At 44.7% G+C, this 23,977-nt stretch overlaps 1 protein-coding gene across 2 annotated transcripts in view; it reads right to left on the reverse strand.

The window, feature by feature from the left end:
- Positions 1–3,937: 3,937 nt before the first annotated feature.
- The window catches only part of LOC139534625 (mitogen-activated protein kinase kinase kinase kinase 2-like), a 31,596-nt gene continuing 11,556 nt past the window's right edge, over positions 3,938–23,977 (reverse strand). The window contains exons 9-32 of one of the 2 annotated variants that reach the window (XM_071333907.1): positions 23,604–23,735; positions 19,643–19,705; positions 19,377–19,458; positions 15,358–15,468; positions 15,064–15,142; positions 13,820–13,878; positions 13,589–13,641; positions 13,268–13,306; positions 12,345–12,378; positions 12,043–12,205; positions 8,611–8,786; positions 8,013–8,054; positions 7,664–7,748; positions 7,502–7,581; positions 7,185–7,245; positions 6,808–6,940; positions 6,507–6,565; positions 6,299–6,402; positions 5,705–5,888; positions 5,462–5,554; positions 5,275–5,361; positions 5,043–5,113; positions 4,897–4,952; positions 3,938–4,782 (exon numbers count right to left, since the gene is read on the reverse strand). In XM_071333907.1, coding sequence (XP_071190008.1) covers positions 4,695–4,782; positions 4,897–4,952; positions 5,043–5,113; positions 5,275–5,361; positions 5,462–5,554; positions 5,705–5,888; positions 6,299–6,402; positions 6,507–6,565; positions 6,808–6,940; positions 7,185–7,245; positions 7,502–7,581; positions 7,664–7,748; positions 8,013–8,054; positions 8,611–8,786; positions 12,043–12,205; positions 12,345–12,378; positions 13,268–13,306; positions 13,589–13,641; positions 13,820–13,878; positions 15,064–15,142; positions 15,358–15,468; positions 19,377–19,458; positions 19,643–19,705; positions 23,604–23,735 — 2,134 coding nt within the window. In that variant the 3' untranslated portion in view covers positions 3,938–4,694. Of the gene's footprint in view, positions 4,783–4,896; positions 4,953–5,042; positions 5,114–5,274; positions 5,362–5,461; positions 5,555–5,704; positions 5,889–6,298; positions 6,403–6,506; positions 6,569–6,807; positions 6,941–7,184; positions 7,246–7,501; positions 7,582–7,663; positions 7,749–8,012; positions 8,055–8,610; positions 8,787–12,042; positions 12,206–12,344; positions 12,379–13,267; positions 13,307–13,588; positions 13,642–13,819; positions 13,879–15,063; positions 15,143–15,357; positions 15,469–19,376; positions 19,459–19,642; positions 19,706–23,603; positions 23,736–23,977 lie in introns of both variants that reach the window. The other variant, XM_071333906.1, reaches the window with a different exon arrangement.

Here is a 23,977-nt window from a genome sequence, read left to right on the forward strand (position 1 = left end):
TGCAAGCCGTCATATTTTTCGCTGTGATGAGTCTCGTAGTGGCGTCGAATATTATATTCCTTCAATACCGAAACTTGTTGCAAACACACCAAGCACGAAGGTTTTCCGTGCATCTCTGTAAATAAATAGGACGTGGTCCATTTTTCTTTGAAAATTCTACACTCCTTATCTACTTTTCTCCGTTTGGATAACGACATTTTGGCTAATGAGGGTGTAGCGGAGAGGTAGAGACCAAGGTATTAACAACGTCGTAACAAGCAGCAGATGGCGCATTGATACCGTCTGCTGTTTTCAGTCTGTCTCAGTGATGCGGCTTGTCTTCTACTCTGATGGAAAGAGTGCGCCCCTTAGCGGATAATCCATGAATTGCAGCGAATTAAAAATATTAATTCCATGTCTTTTATGCATTTTTTCCACTTTCAAATTATCCTGCGGGCCTGATCGAACCTCCTTGGGGGCCGGTTCCGGCCCGCGGGCCGTATGTTTGACACCCCTGCTTTACACGGATCAGTCGTCCTGGTCCCTTTGCAGAAAAAAAGCCCCATAGCATGATGTTTCCACCCCCATGCTTCACAGTAGGTATGGTGTTCTTTGGATGCAACTCAGCATTCTTTGTCCTCCAAACACGACGAGTTGAGTTTTTACCAAAAAGTTCTATTTTGGTTTCATCTGACCATATGACATTCTCCCAATCTTCTTCTGGATCATCCATATGCTCTCTAGCAAACTTCAGACGGGCCTGGACATGTACTGGCTTAAGCAGGGGGACATGTCTGGCACTGCAGGATTTGAGTCCCTGGCGGCGTAGTGTGTTACTGATGGTAGGCTTTGTTACTTTGGTCCCAGCTCTCTGCAGGTCATTCACTAGGTCCCCCCGTGTGGTTCTGGGATTTTTGCTCACCGTTCTTGTGATCATTTTGACCCCACGGGGTGAGATCTTGCGTGGAGCCCCAGATCGAGGGAGATTATCAGTGGTCTTGTATGTCTTCCATTTCCTAATAATTGCTCCCACAGTTGATTTCTTCAAACCAAGCTGCTTACCTATTGCAGATTCAGTCTTCCCAGCCTGATGCAGGTCTACAATTTTGTTTCTGGTGTCCTTTGACAGCTCTTTGGTCTTGGCCACAGTGGAGTTTGGAGTGTGACTGTTTGAGGTTGTGGACAGGTGTCTTTTATACTGATAACAAGTTCAAACAGGTGCCATTAATACAGGTAACGAGTGGAGGGCAGAGGACCCTCTTAAAGAAGAAGTTACAGGTCTGTGAGAGCCAGAAATCTTCCTTGTTTGTAGGTGACCAAATACTTATTTTCCACCATAATTTGCAAATAAATTCATTAAAAATCCTACAATGTGATTTTCAGGATTTTTTTTTCTCATTTTGTCTGTCATAGTCCTCTCTCATCTTTTTAAGTGGGAGAACTTGCACAATTGGTGGCTGACTGAATACTTTTTTGCCCCACTGTATATACCACTAGTTCAGCGTTTCCAAAACCCGGTGCTGAGGACCCCAAAGGGTGCACGTTTTGGTTTTTGCACTTGCACTACACAGCTGATTCTTCAAATAATGAACTCATCATCAAGTTTTGGTTATTTGAATCAGCTGTGTTGCTAGGGCAACAACCAGAATGTGCACCCCTTTGGGTCTCCAGGACCGAGTTTGGGAAAAGCTGCTCTAGGGCAACTCTTTTCACTGCCTCAGCATACAACACCTTTTGTTCTACTCTAACCCTGGCAACATCAGCCTGTCTCTCTCGCACCGGTCACTTCTGATCCCTAGCGACATGGGCACCCCCACAATTGACACTGTTTTTTCCACCGATACCACACACTCCTTTGTCCCATGCCCTCCTGCACACTTCTCACGTCTCGGAATCTCCCTCCTACACACTGCTGCAACATGACCATAAGCTTGGCATCTGAAACACCTTAGTGGGTTTGGCACAAAAGCTATATAACGGTTTAACTGACATATCCTAACATGGCTTCATCAGGTAAAGACTGCTTCAAAACAAAAAAAGACAGACAATGTCTTCTAAGTTTCACCACACTCGCCACTGGGTCTGCGTGGCACCAAACGGCAGGTGTCACAGACACAGGGAATCTTCACTTTCAGTTGCTCCACCTCAACACAACGTCACCCCCGCAATGAATCCTTTCAAAGGCGCCCTGCTCTAGAGAGCAAAGCAAGTCACAGGTCTTGTCCCGAGGCATTTGACACAAGGCACCCGCTACCCCTGGACGGAAGAAACACAGAAAATCATCACAAGTCCACTTCGAGCTACCTTCACCGATTTAACAGTACCCAACTTATTTTACTCCCACTGGGTCATCAGCCAGGTCTCCTCATCATCTATCTTAGCTCAAAAAAAGACTACTGAAGTACGTTATTCCTATCACTCTATATTGGCCTCAGCCACAGATTATCCATTATATTGACCAGATACTCAAGTGGCTGCTCTAACAATGAAAATAAATTTCTTCAAAAATGGAAGGTATTCAGGAGGTAAGATCAGGTGAGACAATTCTAGCCAATGAGACGGCAGATACACATGATAAAAATGTCATGCGGACGACACATAGTTGTACATTTCGATGAAACATGGTGAAGGCCCAAAATTGCCTACCCTGGAAGCCTGTGTTTCATACATAAGGAAGTGGATGGCGACCAATGGTTTACTTTTAAACTCGGACAAAACAGAGATGCTAGTTCAAAGTCCCAGGAAACAAAGAGATCTTCTGTTGGATCTGACAATTAATCTTGATGGTTGTACAGTCGTCTCAAATAAAACTGTGAAGGACCTTGTCGTTACTCTGGACCCTGATCTCTCTTTTGACGAACATATCAAGAATATTTCAAGGGCAGGATTTCTCCATCTTTGTAACATTGCAAAAATCAGATTTTTGGGGTAAAAAATGATGCAGAAAAGCTAATCCATGTCTCTGACTCTATTGCAGGGGGCTGAGTCACTGACTTACTAGTGCTCTTCCATGCCGTCCCTAGGAGGGGTACATCACTTGAGTGGGTTGAGTCACTGACGTGATCTTCCTGTCCGGTTTTGCGCCACTTCGTTCTTGTGCGGTGGAGGAAATCTTTGTGGGCTATACTCAATCTTGTCTAAGGGTAGTAAGTTGATATCCCTCTAGTGGTAAGGGTAGTAAGTTGATATCCCTCTAGTGGTGTGTGGGCTGTACTTTGGCAAAGTGGGTGGGGTTTTAATCCTGCCTGGTTTGCCCTGTCCGGGGCCACAGTGTCCCCCACCCCTCCCATGTCTCAGCCTCCAGCAATAGTCTATGTTCCAGGGGGCTAGGGTCAGTCTGTTATATCTGATATAAATCTCCTGTCTTATCTGGTGTCCTGTGTGAATTTAATTATGCTCCCTCTAATTCTCCCTCCACTCCCGGAGGACCTGAGCCCTAGGACCATTTATTTGTATTTATTTATTTAACTAGGCAAGTCAGTTAAGAACAAATTCTTATTTACAATGACGGCCTACCCCGGCCAAACCCTAACCCGGACGACGCTGGGCCAATTGTGCGCCACCCTATGGGACTCCCAATCACGGCCGGTTGAGATACAGCCTGGAATTAAACCAAGGTCTGTAGTGACGCCTCTAGCACTGACCTGCAGTGCCTTAGACCGCTGCGCCACTCGGGAGACCATGCCTCAGAACTACCTGGCCTAATGACTCCTGGCTGTCCACATTCCACCTGGTCGTTCTGCTGCTCCAGTTTCAACTGTTCTGCCTGGTGCTATGAAACCCTGACCTGTTCACCGGATGTGCTACCTTGTCTCGGACCCGCTATTTTCGACTCTCTCTCTCGTCTTTGAAAAAAATCTATTGTTTGGCGTAAGTTAAAACTAAGTATACATAAAATCTCTTAAATCCATATTCCCACATCATATGATTTTCCCCCCAAAAAATTCAAAAAGCAACATGCATGCTCCTTCAAGTGTATTTCATGGATGATGAGTGTTACATTAGGCCTCATACTGCACAACCAAACCAAACCAAAATCATTAAACACAACATAGTATCACTACCAGTCTTTGAGCACTTTGTGGGAAAAAAACACATGTTGCAAGCCCTTTTTAGTGCTGGAATAGTCTTCATCTGGGTCTGGGAAACAGGCCTTTAAATTGATCTCAGTAAAGTCTTTCAAAGCACTTTTAGAATGTATTGGCACTCTGATTCTATGGCACATATTTTCTAAACTATTTATGTTGACATCTTGGAGCGGCGCCACCTATGCCATGACGTCACATAGTAATACTACAGTTAATGGACAGAGCAGGGTGGTATTCACAATGTTGTTTCAGGAGACAGGTCAGACTTCAGTTATCAGTCATACCAGTAAAAATAGACAATGGGGTTGTGTAAGGTTAAAAGTAGTTTGTGCCATTCAAGGGGTTAGAGGTCACGACAGGGGGCTCTCTCTGACAAGTCTTTTTTTACAAGTCCTTCCTCAAACACACACCAGCTCAGTTATCTCCCTGTGGTTTAGTGTGTGAGAGTCCCCCATGGTCTGTCTGTTCCCCATATGCAGGTAGAGGGGGTTAGTTCAGTTTGAGACAAGTCTACAGTGAGTTTATTAGGTGCCAGAGAAGCACTTCCCATCTCAAGACACACTCTTCTTCTCTTCTTACTTAAATCCCAATATCTATTATTTTCTTTCAGTCCTTTTCTCCCTTCTCTCAGTAGCTGCTTTCATGGCCAGTCAGGATATAGAGGTTGGTCATGGCTGACGGGTCCTCTGTGGGGGTACTCTGAAGAACAATATCCCTACAGAAACGACAAAAGACCGAATGTGATTCGTTTTCTCAGATAACCTTTGACCCCTAATGCGAACACACATAATGTGGTATTCAAGGTAACAGACCAGCGTTTGGAGCATACCTATTCGTCCCCAAGACCTGGAATACTCTGCTTTCGTCTGTGATTTCCTGCGTGACCTACAAAGATGAATGTAAATGTATTTCACTGTTTCGGCGAGATAATATACTTCCAATGCAGATCAAGCATTTACAATCAAACATAATCACCTCATTTGTGTGAAGACTCCTCCCTTTAAGACCATGCTTCCAGAAAGCCAGAACACTGTCCTGTAAACAAACTAGCCACACAACAGTAATGTCACAAAAAAAAATCTTCCACGCACGTAGTGTGTAGCTGTAACTACAGTACCTCACCCCTGCCTGTACCTATGATGTGGTGATGAATTGAGAACATTCTATGAGGTAAAGAATTATTATTGAGATTGAATGAAGTTAGTACTTAGTGTTTCAATGGGGAAGTCAAAGACAAGTTCAGCAGCCAGCTCCTTGGAGGGAAGACCTTGTAGGTTGACAATCTTCACAGTCTCTGTAAAGTGACATTAAAGATACCGTTAGTAGTGGACATTAAAAGGCAGGTGGTGCTAATGACATTCTAGGTAGGATGTAATATATTCCAATAGACTCACTCTCCAGTACAATGAGAACCGTGTCTCTGTCCAGCTGTGTTGCCTGCATGGCTCCCGGTCCGGCTCCGGTCCGGCCCCGGTCCGGCGTACTCTCTGTACACGCACGCACACACACACATGCACATATACAAAGACAGAGAGAAAGAAAGAAAGAGAGAGAGAGAGAGACAGAATTACGGTTATACAATTTCTCTACACAATGTCATACGGTTCAAATCCTAATATCTGACATCTCTGTGCTACCTGGTGAAGAATTTGGTGTGCCGTTCAACTCTATGATGTCGAACTTCAGCTGCTGGTTGGTTGGTGGTTTCCCTCCCTCTGCAGCACAGTCCCCCACCCCGACACATAGCTGTGGGAACTCATCCTTCACTAACACCAGTAGCTCAAAGATAGGGAGCGAATCAGGTAGACGTATGTCTATATGCTGAGAGGGAAAAAGGGTAGAAAGACCAATTTTACAAGTCTTACAGACATGGTTCATATACATGCACTACATGGCCAAAAGTATGTGGACACCTGCTCGTCGAACATCTCATTCCAAAATCCTGGGCATTAATATAGAGTCGGTCCTCCCCTTTGCTGCTATAATCTGCTCCACTCTTCTAGGAAGGCTTTCCACTAGATGTTGGAACATTGCTGCAGGAACTTGCTTCTATTCAGCCACAAGACCATTAGTGATGTCAGGCACTGATGTTGGGCGATTAGGCCTGGCTCGCAGTCGGAGTTTCAATTCATCCCAAAGGTGTTCAATAGGGTTGAGGTCAGGGCTCTGTGCAGGCCAGTCAAGTGTATGTTGTATGAAATAATTGTGAGTTTTGTTATGTCGATACACACCTTGAGCTGCAAGAACTTCTGCAGAGGCTCATACCACAAGAGTAGAATTAGACCTGATGGTACAGCCCCACACAGGAACGTGCTGTCTGTGTGTGGGTTTCTTGCTAGAGAGAGGAGAAAGAGCAATTTCAATTGAATCAATTTCAGATAAATTGAAGCAACTTTCTGTGTTGTGATTAAACATAATGCAGTGCCAAATTTCACTTACCCACGCTGCATCTTCGGCAGCCTTTAGTGTCTGGTATCTTCACAGTTACAGCATATTTCCTGCTGATTGACATTTTATATATTTTTAACTTTAAATTAGGACAGGCACATACTGTATATTGAAGACAAATTGAACCCGAACACATTGATGCTCACGCGCACACACACACACACGCGCACACACACGCACACGCACACACACACACACACACACACACACACACACACACACACACACACACACACACACACACACACACACACACACACACACACACGCACACAAACACACACACACACACCCCCTCTGCCTGGGGTTGATCCTCTCAGTGAGGCGGTTGGTACTGAGGGACAGGTGACTCTGTTTCTGCTGCTTGTGGCCCCTCTGTTCAAACAGAGCCGTCAGACTGTGGGAGTACAGCTGGGAAGACTTCCCTGGGGATGGGGTTGGAGAGGGGAGGAATGGTAAGAACCCGTGTTCAAATTTAGCAGTGCTTGATTGAGCTTGCCATGGTGCAATGGAACCAATGGAATAGTCTCAAAAGTGCAAACCCCACCCACCTGGCACTCAAGCAAACACTGAAATACTATTTGCAACCAGGTCTGGTTTATTACTGGAGTTGATGGTGTAGGATCCTATGAACAACATGATAGGTGTGTACTTGGGGTAGAGCTCTACCTGATACGGACATCAAGACATTGTTCATGACAAACAGCCAGGTACATCTCTGTGGGAGCAACTGTGGGGGGAAGAGAGAGGTATTCGTTTTAAGTTTTATTAGTCGTATGTACAGGATACACATGGTATATATACACTGTCTAACGAAATGCCTCCTCGCAGGTTCCTTCTCGACAATACAACAACAATAAGATAAGAATATGAACATAAAGTAAATGGCTCAGTAGAATAGTATTTGTGGTATGCTCTGAAATTGTAACGCAGACTACCCACATTAATTCATACTTTCCCACATTCATCAATATCTAAACTGTTACCTTCTCCAGGGTGTCCTCATGGAGCTCGTTGAGGTTGAGGGTGTAGACACCCTCTTCTGCCCCCAGAATAAGATACTGATCTGAGGAAGAGATAAGATAATGTCACGGCCATTTATAATGACCTTGTCTTAACCTCTTTAATAACCCCTTCTGTACCCCTACCTCTAGTTTTAGGGAGAATCCAGGTCACAGCACAGTGGATCTTCAAAGGACAACCATTGAAGACTTTAGAGAAACAGGCGCCCATCTATGAAACAAAACATGTTGTATTATCATGATGGCTATTTCTACATTGCTGTAAAATAGGCATGGTTAGACTATTATAATTTGTTTAATGTTCATCTTAGCAAACCATTGTTGCAGTGATCATTCCATCAAGGGTTTTTGAGACCAATAGCCATTAGCTACATAGCCTGTTTATAAGCATGTGGAAATATTGTTAGTTATTGATGCAGCAGCTTTTCTGTACTGTCTTAGGGCACATGCTGTTTGACTAGACCTCTGCACTTACATGAACTTGAGGGGTAGGAGGGAGTCCATGACAATCAGCTCTCTAGAAATTAAACAGGGTTAAACACAACAACAACAACAACAAAGAAGGATAACGGTGTAGTTCAAATGAGGATGTTGTTTAAATTCATGTCACAAAGCAGCGCCATAGGATCTGGCCATCTCTGAATTCTGTCGTCCTACGTGAAATGTTACAAAAGGATGGTTTATGAAAGGGGACATGGAAGAATGTATTGAAACATGTTATTAGGTTAACAAACCACACACTTTTTGTCAGTACCAGGGTTGATGTCAATTTCATTTCAGTCAGTTCAGGAAGTGAATTCAAATTCCAATCAAAAAATGAATGTCACTTTACTACTATTATGCTGGAATTTCACTTATTCCTTGGAAGTGTCTGACTTCACTTTGAATTGAACCCCTAAGTACTGGCTATGTACTGGTTAAGGATACCGTCTACTGGTAGCCTCAAATCCATACGATGTGTTGAAGCCAACTGCCACTGCCATTCTCGGGCGTCAGCAGCTACAGTATGGATATGAGGCTATGTACAGATACTGTATGTAGTGAGGCAACATTGCCCTGTGTTTTAAACTCACAGAGTTCGTCTTCCTCCTCAGTGTGCTCCACTCTGGAGAGAGAGAGGTTTCTCTGCATGATGAGGTCACCCCTTCTGTCTTCTTCTTCTCTGCCTGTACGGCGCCTCCCTCAGAAACACTGGGGTCACTACACCACTGTCTGCTGATGTCCTGAGTTGCAGAACACCTGGCCAAGACTGGAGAACAACAAGAGGACGAAGGAGGGGGAAAAAATGAATGTTGAAACGGGCTGTCGATCTTAGCATAGATGGAATTGGATTAAAACACACCGAAGATACACTACCTTTCAAAAGTTTGGGGTCACTTAGAAATGTCCTTATTTTTGAAAGAAAAGCAAAAAAATGTGTCCATTAAAAACATCAAATTGATCAGGAATACAGTGTAGACATTGTTAATGTTGTAAATGACTATTGTAGCTGGAAATGGCAGATTTTTTAATGGAATATCTACATAGGCGTACAGAGGCCCATTATCAGCAACCATCACTCCTGTGTTCCAATGGCACGTTGTGTTAGCTAATCCAAGTTCATCATTTTAAAAGGCTAATTGATCATTAGAAAACCCTTTTGCAATTATTTTAGCAAAGCTGAAAACTGTTGTTCTGATTAAAGAAGCAATAAAACTGGCCTTCTTTAGACTAGTTGTGTATCTGGAGCATCAGCATTTGTGGGTTCGATTACAGGCTCAAAATGGTCAGAAATAAAGAACTTTCTTCTGAAACTCGTCAGTCTATTATTGAGAGGCGACTCCGGGATGCTGGCCTTCTAGGCAGAGTTGCAAAGAAAGAGCCATATCTCATACTGGCCAATAGACTGTCCGTTTCCAGCTACAATAGTAATTTACAACATTAACAATGTCTACACTGTATCTCTGATCAATTTGATGTCATTTTAATGGACAAAAAATGTCCTCTTCTTTCAAAAACAAGGACATTTCTAAGTGACCCCAAACTTTTGAACGGTAGTGTATATAATTTAACATATCAAGAGCTTGGGACTATCTGGTTCTATCTGCAATCATTCTAAGATAATTGGCTTAAAAGTTCCAAACCCTCATTGGTTGGAATGGTGTCAGCAATTTTTATCTAGTAGTCTTTTGAACTTAACAACATGAATTGGGATATTTAGAGTACTATTTAGGTAGAGAACAAAATGCAGATAGAATCGTTTAGTCCCAAGCTCTCAATATTATGACTGCATTATAATAATAATTTGGTGGGTGCTTATATTTGTCCTGTTATACACAGTGTGTCATGGAAATGTGTTTTTTTGCATATCTCAACTCCCCCTGAGGCACCCGCAGGGAGTGGGGTCATTGCCAGGGTCACTAGTGGTTAGAGCATTGGGCTAGTAACCGAAAGGTTGCTGGATCGATCCCCTGAGCTGACAAGGTAAAAATGAGTCGTTCTGCCCCTGAGCAAGGCAGTTAACCCACTGTTCCCCGGGTGCCGAAGACATGGATGTCGATTAAGGCAGCCTCCCGCACCTCTCTGATTCAGAGGGGTTGGGTTAAATGCGGAAGACACATTTCAGTTGAAGGCATTCAGTTGTACAACTGACTAGGTATCCCCCTTTCCCATTGCACAGCGCCCCTGGAGCAATTAGGGTTAAGTGCCTTGCTCAAGGGCACAGCTCCAGTATTCGAATCAGTAGCCTTTCAGTTACTGGCCCTACGCTTTAACCTCATGGCTACCTGCAGCATTGGAATATATTACTCACTAGGCAAATACGGAACAGTAATTCTGTTGTCAATACAAATACTGACATCAACAGACTTCAGTAAATATTCACAACCCTTTTTTCCCACATTTTGTTGTGTTACAAAGCGGGATTAAATTGGATTTAACCGTAATTTTTCTGTCAATGATCTACACAAAATACACTGTAATGTTAAAGTGGAAGAAAAATGTGATATGTATTTTTTTATGAATGGAGAACAAAACCCTAATACAGCATATCTTGATTAGATAAGTATTGAACCCCCTGAGTCAATACATATTATTATCATCTTTGGCAGTGATTACAGCTGTCAGTCTTCCTGGGTAAGTCTCTAAGAGTTTGCACACCTGAATTGTACAATGTTTTCCCATTATTCTTTTAAAAATGGTTTAAGCGCTGTCAAATTGGTTGTTGATCATTGATAGATAACCATTTTCAAGATTTGCCAAACATTTTTAAGTCGATTTAAGTCAAAACTGAAACTAGGCCAATCAGGTCGTCTTGGTAAGCAACTCCAGTGTATATTTGGCCTTGTGTTTTAGGTATTTGTCCTGCTGAAAGGTGAATTTGTCTCCCAGTGTCTGTTGGAAAGCAGACTGAACCAAGTTATCCTCCAGGGTTTTACCTGTGCATAGCTCTATTCTGTTTCTTTTTATCCCAAAAAATGTCATCCTTCCCGATGACCAGCATACCCATAACATGATGCAGCCACCACCATGCTTAAAATTATGAAGAGTGGTACTCAGTGATGTGTTGTGTTGGATTTGCCCCAAACATAACGCTAAAGTTAATTTCTTTGCCACATTTTTTGCAGTATTATTTTAGTGCCTTATTGCAAACAGGATGCATGTTTTGGAATAATTTTTATTCTGTACAGGCTTCCTTCTTTTCACTCTGTCGTTTATGTTAGTATTGTGGAGTAACTACAATGTTGTTGATCCATCCTCAATTATCTCCTATCACAGCCATTAAACTCTGTAACTTTTAAAATCACCATTGGCCTCATGGTGAAATCCCAGAGCAGTTTCCTTACTCTCCGAGTTAGGAAAGGCGCCTGTATCTTTGTAGTGACTGGGTGTTTTGATACACCATACAAAGTGTAATTAATAACTGCACAATGCTCAAAGGGATATTCAATGTCTGCTTTTTTCTTTTACCCATCTACCAATAGGTGCCCTTCTTTTGAACCATTGGAAAACCTCCCAGTCTTTGTGGTTGAATATGTGCTTAAAATTCACTGCTCGACTAAGGGACCTTACAGATAATTGTATGTGTGGGATACAGAGATGTGGTAGTCATTTAAAAATCATGTTAACCACTATTATTGTACACAGAGTGAGTCCATGAAACGTATGTGACTTGTTAAGTACATCTTTACTCCTGAACTTAAATAGGCTTGCCATAACAAAAGGGTTGAATATTTATTGACTCAATACATTTCAGCTTCAAATTTTTTATTCATTTGTAAACATTTCTAAAATCATTATTTCACTTTGACATTATGCGGTGTTGTGTGTAGATCAGTGACACACAATCTCAATTGAATACTTTTAAAATTCAGGCTGTAACACAACAAAATGTGGAAAAAGACAAGAGGTGTGAATACTTTCTGAAGGCACTGTATATTAATCTCAGCACCCAGAACCAAATCAGTTGTCATGACAGATTGAAATATGACCTGTAAACATTGACTCTGTGTGTGGATTTTCCTTACCTGACGTGAAGTTTTTGGGTGTGTGGGTGGAGTCGGGCCCCAGGCTGGAGCTGGGGCCAAGGGTGAGGTCCTTGTCCTCCAGGGTGGGACAGAATGAGCTGATGGCAGGCAGGGAGGCTGTGGAAGGGCTGAATAACCCACTCTTCCTCCCACCTTTACCCCCCTACACAACCAGAAACATTAGACAAACCACTATCACGTAATGCAATAGGAAATAGCTGGAAGGATTATCTTCATATCTTGCGTTACACTTGATTGTTTCAGAAGATCTGTTTTCTTGGCGTTCTGTTATTGCTACTTACACCAGCAGATGGCACTCTCTTAATGGTTAAGCTCCTGGAAAAAGAAAGAGTCAATGGTAATGTTAGTGTTACACATATAACTTCTCAGAATGTCTCCCCTATGTGGAAGCTACCTGAATTGCAACAGCACTTGGCTGCGTTCCAATAAATCTTCCCCCTCCCCCGCATTCCATTTCCCATAACATGGAGGAGACTTGCGCTTGAGCCTTTTACTTTTAGTCCACCAGCTTCGAACAGCTGGAAAAAAACACCTGTGGTTATTCACATTGATTTATAAGGGATGGTACAACGATTCCCTACAATATTCAGTGTTTGTTTTCTTACATACAGTGTAGAATTTTAGCAATCAGGAAATGGCAGAGCGATTTCTACATTGGCAGCTTGACACGATTTCCACTAGACAACACAGCCACAAAGTAATAACAGCTTTCCCAATTTGACAACAGGAGAATATAACTGCAAATCGCAACACCGGCGGGTACGTAATACTTTGAAACACAATCATTCCACTATTACTGCAGATATATTATGGACATTTTCTGAAAATCATTAAAAAAAATCTTATGTGTAGCACCAATAATACTCATGCACTCTCTGCTAAATCAAAGGTAAATCAGATTTCCTTTCCACGTGGGATGCTTGCTTTCACAGTATATAAACTGACATGGGTTCAGTTATGTTGGCTCTTATTAGGACAAGATTTGGAGCAGGGCAGGGTCAATTAATTGTGAATATGCATACCCCAACAATAATAATCAGTGATCAAATATTATTTAGTTCTTTATCAGATAATGTCAAGTATTCAAAAGGTATTAATTTCAATGTGATTAAACAAACTTCCACAGCTTCCTTGATAAGAGGCATTGTCGCCGGGTAGAATACTGCTGAATAGTGTTTTTACAATGGGTGGTCTACTGGCCTACCTCAGCTGCAGAGCTTCCTCCACACATTCCAACAGGCTCCTGAAACAGGAAGACAAGATGTTAATCTCTCTATGGAGCCACTAGTTCTGAGAACATGATGTGACAGAGAATCGCCTATTCTGTGACAATGGGAGGGTTGGAGCTAGTGTTTTCTGTTATGGATTCAGGGGTTTTTCATTATTGTTCTCCTGTAAACTTGCTCTAGTGGGAACGTCAGGTCCACGGCCATACACACAGACAGTAGATTTGAAATAATGCTCGTAATAATGTTTGTTTGACGTACTGCTACCAATAGTTAACTGTGGAAGAGGAGCATCTTACGGTGACTCAGTGTCCTCTTCTGAGACGTCCCAATCGTCTCCGTACGAGCTTTGCTGAAAAATTACGAAGAATCATCAACAACATACACACCCATAATATCCCTATCAATAGAATTCATACATCTCCCACTGCCCCAAATAGCCATTCTATGTTGACATTCTATGTAAATCAAATTATGATATCAAATCATAAACCCCAACATGTAAAACACAAGAAAGAAATGTGACTCACCATATCAGGATAAGGCTCTGTCACTTTCCTCAACGGAGGCCCAAACTTCACCTGGTCCACTAAGGGAAACACAACTAAGTTGATCATGAGGAAAATGTACACTTCAATACAATATATGTATTTAATAACTGCTGAGCCGAAACATGTTTTATAATATGGCATGATCCTTTTATGTGATGAATTTACTATCAATGCCATTGGATAAAATCCAGGTGGATCTGCTATCCCACTGTCCTCTTATCATCTCTTGTTACGTATTCAGATCGATTGGTAAACTACTCTCATACTGAGCCCATATCACTGTGTTACAGTAATACCAAGTCATCGACTTCTGGCAGCTTTACCTTTCACCCCAGAAGACCCATTGTGATGCCCATACAAGAAGAGTCACAACACCCCTCTCCACTAGCACCATGTATTTGTTTTCGTGTTGACATGCTTGTCTAAATATATGCTGTCTTGTCCCTGGCTGCTGCAGAGTGGGCACATTGTCCACCACCACCACACCCTGTGTATGCTGTAACCTCACTGATAGGAGACATAGCAATAGTTCCTCAATCACCCCCCCCCCCCGCACTCCTCGTTTCCCCCACCTCCTCCCCCCAGAACCACTCCTCACGTGTGGGCACGTCAGAGGACCACAGAGGGAACATGCCATGTGCATGTGCAGGACAGTGACCCCTCTATGTGTCTCTCTGTGTCGGGTGACTCTAAGACTTGGGGACTTCCTCTCCACCACCTCCAAGTCTCAATGGGCTTCTTGTCACAGAGGTCAGGAACCCAAGTGTGTTGTGTCCTGCTCCATCTGCCCCAGTTTCACACATTATGCCAGTAAGGGTGATGTTGACCTCAACTCTCCAGGCACACATAATACACACAGATACACACACACACACGAACACACAGACATACAGATAGATACGCACGCACGCTCACACACACACACACACACACAAACACATGATCGACAATCAACACACATACACGGCCCTTCTCTAACTACAGATGAGTGATCACTTGAATTACCGTGGGCAGGTGTACCGTATTAACAGTAATAGCCAGACCACATTTCAGATGAAGATGTTCAGGGCAGAAGGCTCTCATTGACATTGTTTATTAGGATGGTTTTGCATATGGGGACATGAGTACTTCTATAACCTCTTCACACATTGTTGTGATGGTGCGTTGTGTGGGCTGACGATGGGGTTTCAGTGTACAAATTGTGTAGGGATTTGAAGACTCACGCTGCTCTTCAGACAGAGTCCTCTCTGCAGGCAGGAGTTTCCCTGCAGACTGGATCTTATCAGGAGCAGCTTCTCCATTCTACAGACAAACACACGGATGTGTTATACATTCACAGAATAAATCACACTAGGACCAAGCAATTTTCCAGAGAGAGCTAGGTGATTGCCATGTGTTACAAAGCAAGTGTGTGTGTGTGTGTTTTGTGTGTTTGTGTGGGTGTGCATTCGGCGTGTGTACTTGCATGCCTGCATGTGTGTGTGCATGTCTGTCTGTCTATGGTCACCTATCCTCACCTCCAGATCGTTGTCGTCCATGCTGTGTGTGGAGTGGAGGTCAGGGTTATTGGCCATGTCCAGCAGCTCAATAATCAGGTTACGGGTCAGCAACTGGGTCACAAACGGGTGCTGGGGAGACGGCAAGAGATACAGCTAATGACCTATAGCTTTTATGTGGCACTACATCAATAAATCACTTCATCATTAGTTTCCTTGCTCTCTCTCAGCTGCTGCACCCCTGTTATGGGCCCCTATAGAAATAAACACAGGATCCTAGGATGGCTATGCTTTTAGCACCTCAGACAGAGGCTTTAGACCAAATCCAATTTTATTTGTCACATGCGCCGAATACAACAGATGTAGACCTTACTGTGAAATGCTTACTTACCAGCCCTTAACCAACATTGCAGTTCAAGAAATAGAGTTAAGAAAAGATTTACTAAATAACCTAAAGTAAAAAATAAAATAAAAAGTAACACAATAAAATAACAATACAGAGGCTATTGTATATACAGGGGGTACCGGTACCAAGTCAATGTGCGGGGATACAGGTTAGTCGAGGTAATTTGTACATGTAGGTAGGGGTAAAGTGACTATGCATAGATAATAAACAGCGAGTAGCAGTATTGTAAAATCAAATGTTAAAAGTCTGGGTGGCCATTTTATTAATTGTTCAGCAGTCTTATGGCTTGGGGGTAGAAGCTGTTAAGGGCCTTTTGAACCTAGACTTGGTGTCACGTCTGCTCCCGCTCTCCCTCTCTGGCGCTCGAGGGCGCCAGGCTGCCCTTCATTACGCACACCTATCACCATCATTACGCGCAACAGCACTCATTGGACTCACCTGGACTCCTTCCCTTTGTTGATTGCCCCGTCTATAACTGTCTGCTCCTCCATTTGTTCCCGGTGTCAACATTAATGTCAATATGTGTACATGTCCAGACACTGTCCTGTCCTGTTCCATGTCCGTTGCTCATGAAATGTTCACTCCCTGTACCTGCTTCTCGTCTACCAGCGTCGTTCCTTACACTTGGTGCTCCGGTACAGCTTGCCGAACGGTAGCAGAGAGAACAGTCTATGACTTGGGTGACTGGAGTCTAACAATTTTTGGGGCCTTCCTCTGACACCGCCTAGTATATAGGTCCTGGATATCAGGAAGCTTGACCCCAGTGATGTACTGGGCCATACGCACTACCCTCTGTAGCTCCTTACTGTCGGATGCCGAGCAGTTGCCATACCAGGCGGTGATGCAACCGGCCAGGATGCTCTAGATGGTGCAGCTGTAGAACTTTTTGAGGATCTGGGGACCCATGCCAAATATCCTGAGGGGGAAAGGTGTTGTCGTGCCCTCTTCACGACTGTCTTGGTGTGTTTGGACCATGATAGTTTGTTGGTGATGTGGACACCAAGGAACTTGAAGCTCTCGACACGCTCTACTACAGCCCCGTTGATGTTAATGGGGGCATGTTAATGGGGCCACACAGTCATGGGTGAACAGGGAGTACAGTAGGGGACTAAGCATGCACACCTGAGGGGCCCCTGTGTTGAGGATCAGCGTGGCAAATGTGTTGTTGCCTACCCTTACCCCTTACCACATGGGAGCGGCCCGTCAGGAAGTCCAGGATCCAGTTGCAGAGGTAGGTGTTTAGTCCCATGAACCTTAGCTTAGTAATGAGCTTTGTGTTGAACGCTGAGCTGTAGTCAATGAACATCATTCTCACATAGGTGTTCCTTTCGTCCAGGTGGGAAATGGCAGTGTGGAGTGCGTTTGAGATTACGTAATCTATGGATCTGTTGGGGCGGTATGCGAATTGGATTGGGTCTAGGGTTTCCGGGATGAAGGTGTTGATGTGAGCCATGACCAGCCTTTCAAAGCACTTCATGGCTACTGACGTGAGTGCTACGGGTCGGTAGTCATTTAGGCAGGTTACCTTCGCTTTCTTGGGCACAGGGACTATGGTGGTCTGCTTGAAACATATAGGTATTACAGACTCGGTCAGGGAAAGGTTGAAAATGTCAGTGAAGACACTTGCCAGTTGGGTCCACCCATGCTCTGAGTACACGTCCTGGTAATCCGTCTGGCACCGCGGCCTTGTGAATGTTGACCTATTTAAAAGTCTTGCTCACATCGGCTATGGAGTGCATGCCTCAGTGTTGCTTGCCTCGAAGAGAGCATAAAAGGCATTTAGCTCATCTGGTAGGCTCGCGTCACTGGGCAGCTCGCGACTGGGTTTCCCTTTGTAGTCCGTAATAATTTGCAAGCCCTGCCACATCTGACGAGCATCAGAGCCGGTGTAGTAGGATTCAATCTTAATCCTGTATTGATGCTTTGCCTGTTTGATGGTTCGTCTGAGTGCATTTCTTATAAGCTTCCGGATTAGTGTTCCGCTCCTTGAAAGCGGCAGGTCTTGCCTTTAGCTCGATGCGGATGTTGCCTGTAATCCATGGCTTCTGGTTGGGATATGTATGTACGGTCACTGTGGGGACGACATCGTAAATGCACTTATTGATGTTGCCTGTGACTAAGGTGTTATACTCCTCAATGCCATTGGATGAATCCCAGAACATATTCCAGTCTGTTCTAGTAAAACAGTCCTGTAGCGTAGAACACATGTCATCTGACCACTTCCGTATTGAGTGAGTCACTGGTACTCCTTGCTTTAGTTTTTGCTTGTAAGCAGGAATCAGGAGGATAGAATTATGGTCAGATTGCCAAATGGAGAGCGAGGGAGAGCTTGTTTGCATCTCTGTGTGTGGAGTAAAGGTGGTCTAGAATTATTTTTCCACTGGTTGCACATGTGACATGCTGGTTGAAATTAGGTAAAAAGTCCCCAGACACTAGGAACGCTGCTTCTGGATGAGCATTTTCTTGTTTGCTTATGGCCTTATACAGCTTGTTGAGTGTGGTCTTAGTGCCAGCATCAGTTTGTGGTGGTAAATGGACAGGTACTAAAAATATATATGAAAACGCTCTTGGTAGATAGTATGGTCTACAGTTTATCATGAGGTACTCAACCTCAGGCGAGCAATACCTTGAGCCCTCCTTAATATTAGACATCGCGCACCAGCTGTTATTGACAAATAGACACACACCCCCCGTCTTACCAGACGTAGCTGTTCTGTCCTGCCGATGCACGGACAACCCAGCCAACTGAATATTATCCGTGTCGTCATTCAGCCATGACTAGGTGAACCATAAGATATTACAGTTTTTAATGTCCCGTTGGTAGGATAGTCTCAAGCTGAGATTTTCCAGTGATTGCACGTTGGCCAATAGAGCGAATGGTAGAGACAGGTTACACACTCGCCGACACATTTTTACAAGGCACTCCGATTTCCACCCCCTGTATTTCTGTCTTTTCTTCACGCGACTGATAGGGATTTGGACCTGGTCTCGGAGAACCTTTGCGTCAGACTCATTAAAGAAAAAATCTGTGTCCAGTTCAAGGTGAGTAATCGCTGTTTGATATCCAGAAGCTCTTTTCGGTCATAAGAGACAGTAGCAGCAACATTATGTACAAAATAAGTTACAAACAACGTGAAAAAACACACAAAGTAGCAGAGTTGTTTAGGAGCCTATAAAATGGCAGCCATCCCCTCCAGCGCCATCTTTTACCAGAGGCTCTGTCTAAAACAATGGGGAGTACTGATCGTCTTTCAGGGGCTGTTCCTTATTATAAACCGGGTGGTTCGAGTCCTGAATGCTGATTGGCTGAAAGCTGTGGTATACCACAAGTATGACCGAAAATGTATTTTTACTGTAGTAATTACATCGGTAACCAGTTTACAATAGCAATAAGGCAATATACCACGGCTAAGGAATGTTCAAAGCACGACGCAACACGGAGTGCCTGTACACAGCCCTTAGCCGTGGTGTATTGGCCATATATCACAAACCCCTGCGGTGCCTTATAAATCTTTTGTCATACCCGTGGTATAAGGTCTGATATACCACGGCTGTCAGCCAATCAGCATTCAGGGCCCAAACCACCCAGTTTATAATGATGAATTAATAATGAGCAGAGTGCACGGTAGTGTACCTGCAGTAACGTTTCGGCCGACGGCCTCTTCCTAGGGTTCTTGATGAGGGACATCTTCACAAAGCTCTGGAACCCTGCAGACCTTCGGGGAAAGTGACAGAGATGAGACAGCAGAAACACATACCCATCCTGGAGAATATGGATGCTGCATTCAGAGAACAGTCTAGTGTCAGGAGGATGCTTTTAGAGTGCAGGTATGTCACAGATGCTGCATTCTGAGTTGTCTGAATTATTTTGGAAATACGGTGTAATCATATTCATCTCACCACTTGGTCTTGTCCTTGAGCCTGGGAGGCTGGAAGCTGCTTTTTGACATCAACATCAAGGCTCTGGAACACAGTTTTAGTAGTTTGAAATGTCAACACAGTAGAAAACCTAGCCTGGTTGTAGAGATCTGTTTATTATGTACTTAAGCCAACTCCTTTGTCATTCGCTGACATGTTTGGCATAACAACGAGCAGTACAGAGGGGGGTTGTCTGTAGCACAAACACATGTGCTACCAAAGTGTGGGGGATAGTTTTGAGTCACACACCAAACTATTATACCATATTGAGGTATGTGGATAACCCACAAAAATGCAACATAACACAAATATCTATCTTCATCTGTCTCTCTTTTATCCAACTTTTCAATGCAATTATGGTGGATCTAAAGGAATGAAGGAAAAAGGGATAGAATGGAAACTACTTATTGTTGAGGTTAAGGCTGGAGTCCAGAGGGGACTGGTATGGAGCCACGTCTGTGTCCCTGTCTCTGCCTGGATATCTGGATCTGTTTCTGCCTGTCTGTGCCTCTGTCTCTGTTTGTGTCTGTGCCTCTGTCTCTGTTTGTGTCTGTGCCTCTGTCTCTGTTTGTGTCTGTGCCTCTGTCTCTGTTTGTGTCTGTGCCTCTGTCTCTGTTTGTGTCTGTGCCTCTGTCTCTGTTTGTGTCTGTGCCTCTGTCTCTGTTTGTGTCTGTGCCTCTGTCTCTGTTTGTGTCTGTGCCTCTGTTTGTGTCTGCCTCTGTCTATGTTTATGTCTGTGTCTCTGTTTGTGTCTGTGCCTCTGTCTCTGTTTGTGTCTGTGCCTCTGTCTCTGTTTGTGTCTGTGCCTCTGTCTCTGTTTGTGTCTGTGCCTCTGTCTCTGTTTGTGTCTGTGCCTCTGTCTCTGTTTGTGTCTGTGCCTCTGTCTCTGTTTGTGTCTGTGCCTCTGTTTGTGTCTGTGCCTCTGTTTGTGTCTGTGCCTCTGTCTCTGTTTGTGTCTGTGCCTCTGTCTCTGTTTGTGTCTGTGCCTCTGTCTCTGTTTGTGTCTGCCTCTGTCTCTGTTTATGTCTGTGTCTCTGTTTGTGTCTGTGCCTCTGTCTCTGTTTGTGTCTGTGCCTCTGTCTCTGTTTGTGTCTGTGCCTCTGTCTCTGTTTGTGTCTGTGCCTCTGTCTCTGTTTGTGTCTGTGCCTCTGTCTCTGTTTGTGTCTGTGCCTCTGTCTCTGTTTGTGTCTGTGCCTCTGTCTCTGTTTGTGTCTGTGCCTCTGTCTCTGTTTGTGTCTGTGCCTCTGTCTCTGTGTGTGTCTGTGCCTCTGTCTCTGTTTGTGTCTGTGCCTCTGCCTCTGTTTGTGTCTGTGCCTCTGTCTCTGTTTGTGTCTGTGCCTCTGTCTCTGTTTGTGTCTGTGCCTCTGTCTCTGTTTGTGTCTGTGCCTCTGTCTCTGTTTGTGTCTGTGCCTCTGTCTCTGTTTCTGTCTGTGCCTCTGTCTCTGTTTGTGTCTGTGCCTCTGTCTCTGTTTATGTCTGCGCCTCTGTTTGTGTCTGTGCCTCTGTCTCTGTTTGTGTCTGTGCCTCTGTTTGTGTCTGTGCCTCTGTCTCTGTTTGCGTCTGTGCCTCTGTCTCTGTGTGTGTATGTGCCTCTGTTTGTGTCTGTGCCTCTGTCTCTGTTTGTGTCTGTGCCTCTGTCTCTGTTTGCATCTGTGCCTCTGTCTCTGTGTGTGTCTGTGCCTCTGTCTCTGTTTGTGTCTGTGCCTCTGTCTCTGTTTATGTCTGCGCCTCTGTTTGTGTCTGTGCCTCTGTCTCTGTTTGTGTCTGTGCCTCTGTCTCTGTTTGTGTCTGTGCCTCTGTTTGTGTCTGTGCCTCTGTTTGTGTCTGTGCCTCTGTCTCTGTTTGTGTCTGTGCCTCTGCCTCTGTTTGTGTCTGTGCCTCTGTCTCTGTTTGTGTCTGTGCCTCTGTCTCTGTTTGTGTCTGTGCCTCTGTCTCTGTTTATGTCTGTGCCTCTGTTTGTGTCTGTGCCTCTGTCTCTGTTTGCGTCTGTGCCTCTGTCTCTGTGTGTGTATGTGCCTCTGTTTGTGTCTGTGCCTCTGTCTCTGTTTGTGTCTGTGCCTCTGTTTGTGTCTGTGCCTCTGTCTCTGTTTGTGTCTGTGCCTCTGCCTCTGTTTGTGTCTGTGCCTCTGTCTCTGTTTGTGTCTGTGCCTCTGTCTCTGTTTGTGTCTGTGCCTCTGTCTCTGTTTATGTCTGTGCCTCTGTGTCTGTGTCTCTGTTTGTGTCTGTGCCTCTGTTTGTGTCTGTGCCTCTGTCTCTGTGTGTGTCTGTGCCTCTGTCTCTGTGTGTGTCTGTGCCTCTGTCTCTGTTTGTGTCTGTGCCTCTGTCTCTGTTTGTGTCTGTGCCTCTGTCTCTGTGTGTGTCTGTGCCTCTGTTTGTGTCTGTGCCTCTGTCTCTGTTTGTGTCTGTGCCTCTGTCTCTGTTTGTGTCTGTGCCTCTGTCTCTGTTTGTGTCTGTGCCTCTGTCTCTGTTTGTGTCTGTGCTTCTGTCTCTGTTTGTGTCTGTGCCTCTGTCTCTGTTTATGTCTGTGCCTCTGTCTGTGTCTGTGCCTCTGTCTCTGTTTGTGTCTGTGCCTCTGTTTGTGTCTGTGCCTCTGTCTCTGTTTGTGTCTGTGCCTCTGTTTGTGTCTGTGCCTCTGTTTGTGTCTGTGCCTCTGTCTCTGTTTGTGTCTGTGCCTCTGTCTCTGTTTGTGTCTGTGCCTCTGTCTCTGTTTATGTCTGTGCCTCTGTTTGTGTCTGTGCCTCTGTCTCTGTTTGCGTCTGTGCCTCTGTCTCTGTGTGTGTATGTGCCTCTGTTTGTGTCTGTGCCTCTGTCTCTGTTTGTGTCTGTGCCTCTGTCTCTGTTTGTGTCTGTGCCTCTGTTTGTGTCTGTGTCTCTGTTTGTGTCTGTGCCCCTGTCTCTGTTTGTGTCTGTGCCTCTGTTTGTGTCTGTGCCTCTGTTTGTGTCTGTGCCTCTGTCTCTGTTTGTGTCTGTGCCTCTGTTTGTGTCTGTGCCTCTGTCTCTGTGTGTGTCTGTGCCTCTGTCTCTGTTTGTGTCTGTGCCTCTGTCTCTGTTTGTGTCTGTGCCTCTGTCTCTGTTTGTGTCTGTGCCTCTGTCTCTGTTTATGTCTGTGCCTCTGTTTGTGTCTGTGCCTCTGTCTCTGTTTGCGTCTGTGCCTCTGTCTCTGTGTGTGTATGTGCCTCTGTTTGTGTCTGTGCCTCTGTCTCTGTTTGTGCCTCTGCCTCTGTCTCTGTTTGTGTCTGTGCCTCTGTTTGTGTCTGTGTCTCTGTTTGTGTCTGTGCCCCTGTCTCTGTTTGTGTCTGTGCCTCTGTTTGTGTCTGTGCCTCTGTTTGTGTCTGTACCTCTGTCTCTGTTTGTGTCTGTGCCTCTGTTTGTGTCTGTGCCTCTGTTTGTGTCTGTGCCTCTGTTTGTGTCTGTGCCTCTGTTTGTGTCTGTGCCTCTGTCTCTGTTTGTGTCTGTGCCTTTGTTTGTGTCTGTGCCTCTGTTTGTGTCTGTGCCTCTGTCTCTGTTTGTGTCTGTGCCTCTGTTTGTGTCTGTGCCTCTGTCTCTGTGTGTGTCTGTGCCTGTTTGTTTCTGTGCCTCTGTCTCTGTTTGTGTCTGTGCCTCTGTCTCTGTTTGTGTCTGTGCCTCTGTCTCTGTTTGTGTCTCCGTCTGTGACTCTGTTTGTGTCTGTGCCTCTGTCTCTGTTTGTGTCTGTGCCTCTGTCTCTGTTTGTGTCTGTGCCTCTGTCTCTGTTTGTGTCTCCGTCTGTGCCTGTGTTGGTGTCTGTGCCTCTGTCTCTGTTTGTGTCTCTGTCTGTCTCTGTTTGTGTCTGTGCCTCTGTCTCTGTTTGTGTCTGTGCCTCTGTCTCTGTTTGTGTCTCCGTCTGTGCCTGTGTTGGTGTCTGTCTCTGTCTCTGTTTGTGTCTCCGTCTGTGCCTGTGTTGGTGTCTGTGCCTCTGTCTCACCTCATAGGGTGGAGGTCAAACATAGGCGGCTGGAGCTCTGCCAGCTCGATGGCCGTGATGCCCACCGCCCAGATGTCACACAGATGGTTGTACCCCCCCTTCTTCTCCACTGCTGCCACCTCCGGTGCCATCCTGGCACGGGTACATAAATACCAGTCAGATGAAATGAGTATTATAATGGTTATAATGCATTGTAAGACTTGTCATGTAAATAAAATATTATAATTTCATAATGATCCTGAAAGTTGTTCTGTTAGAAGACACATGTATTACTATGACCAGACCAATCAGTGTCTACGTAAAGCAGACCAATCAGTGTCTACGTAAAGCAGACCAATCAGTGTCTACGTAAAGCAGACCAATCAGTGTCTACG

The sequence above is a fragment of the Salvelinus alpinus genome, chromosome 11, assembly GCF_045679555.1.
Source record: "Salvelinus alpinus chromosome 11, SLU_Salpinus.1, whole genome shotgun sequence".
NCBI classification, from domain to species: domain Eukaryota; kingdom Metazoa; phylum Chordata; class Actinopteri; order Salmoniformes; family Salmonidae; genus Salvelinus; species Salvelinus alpinus.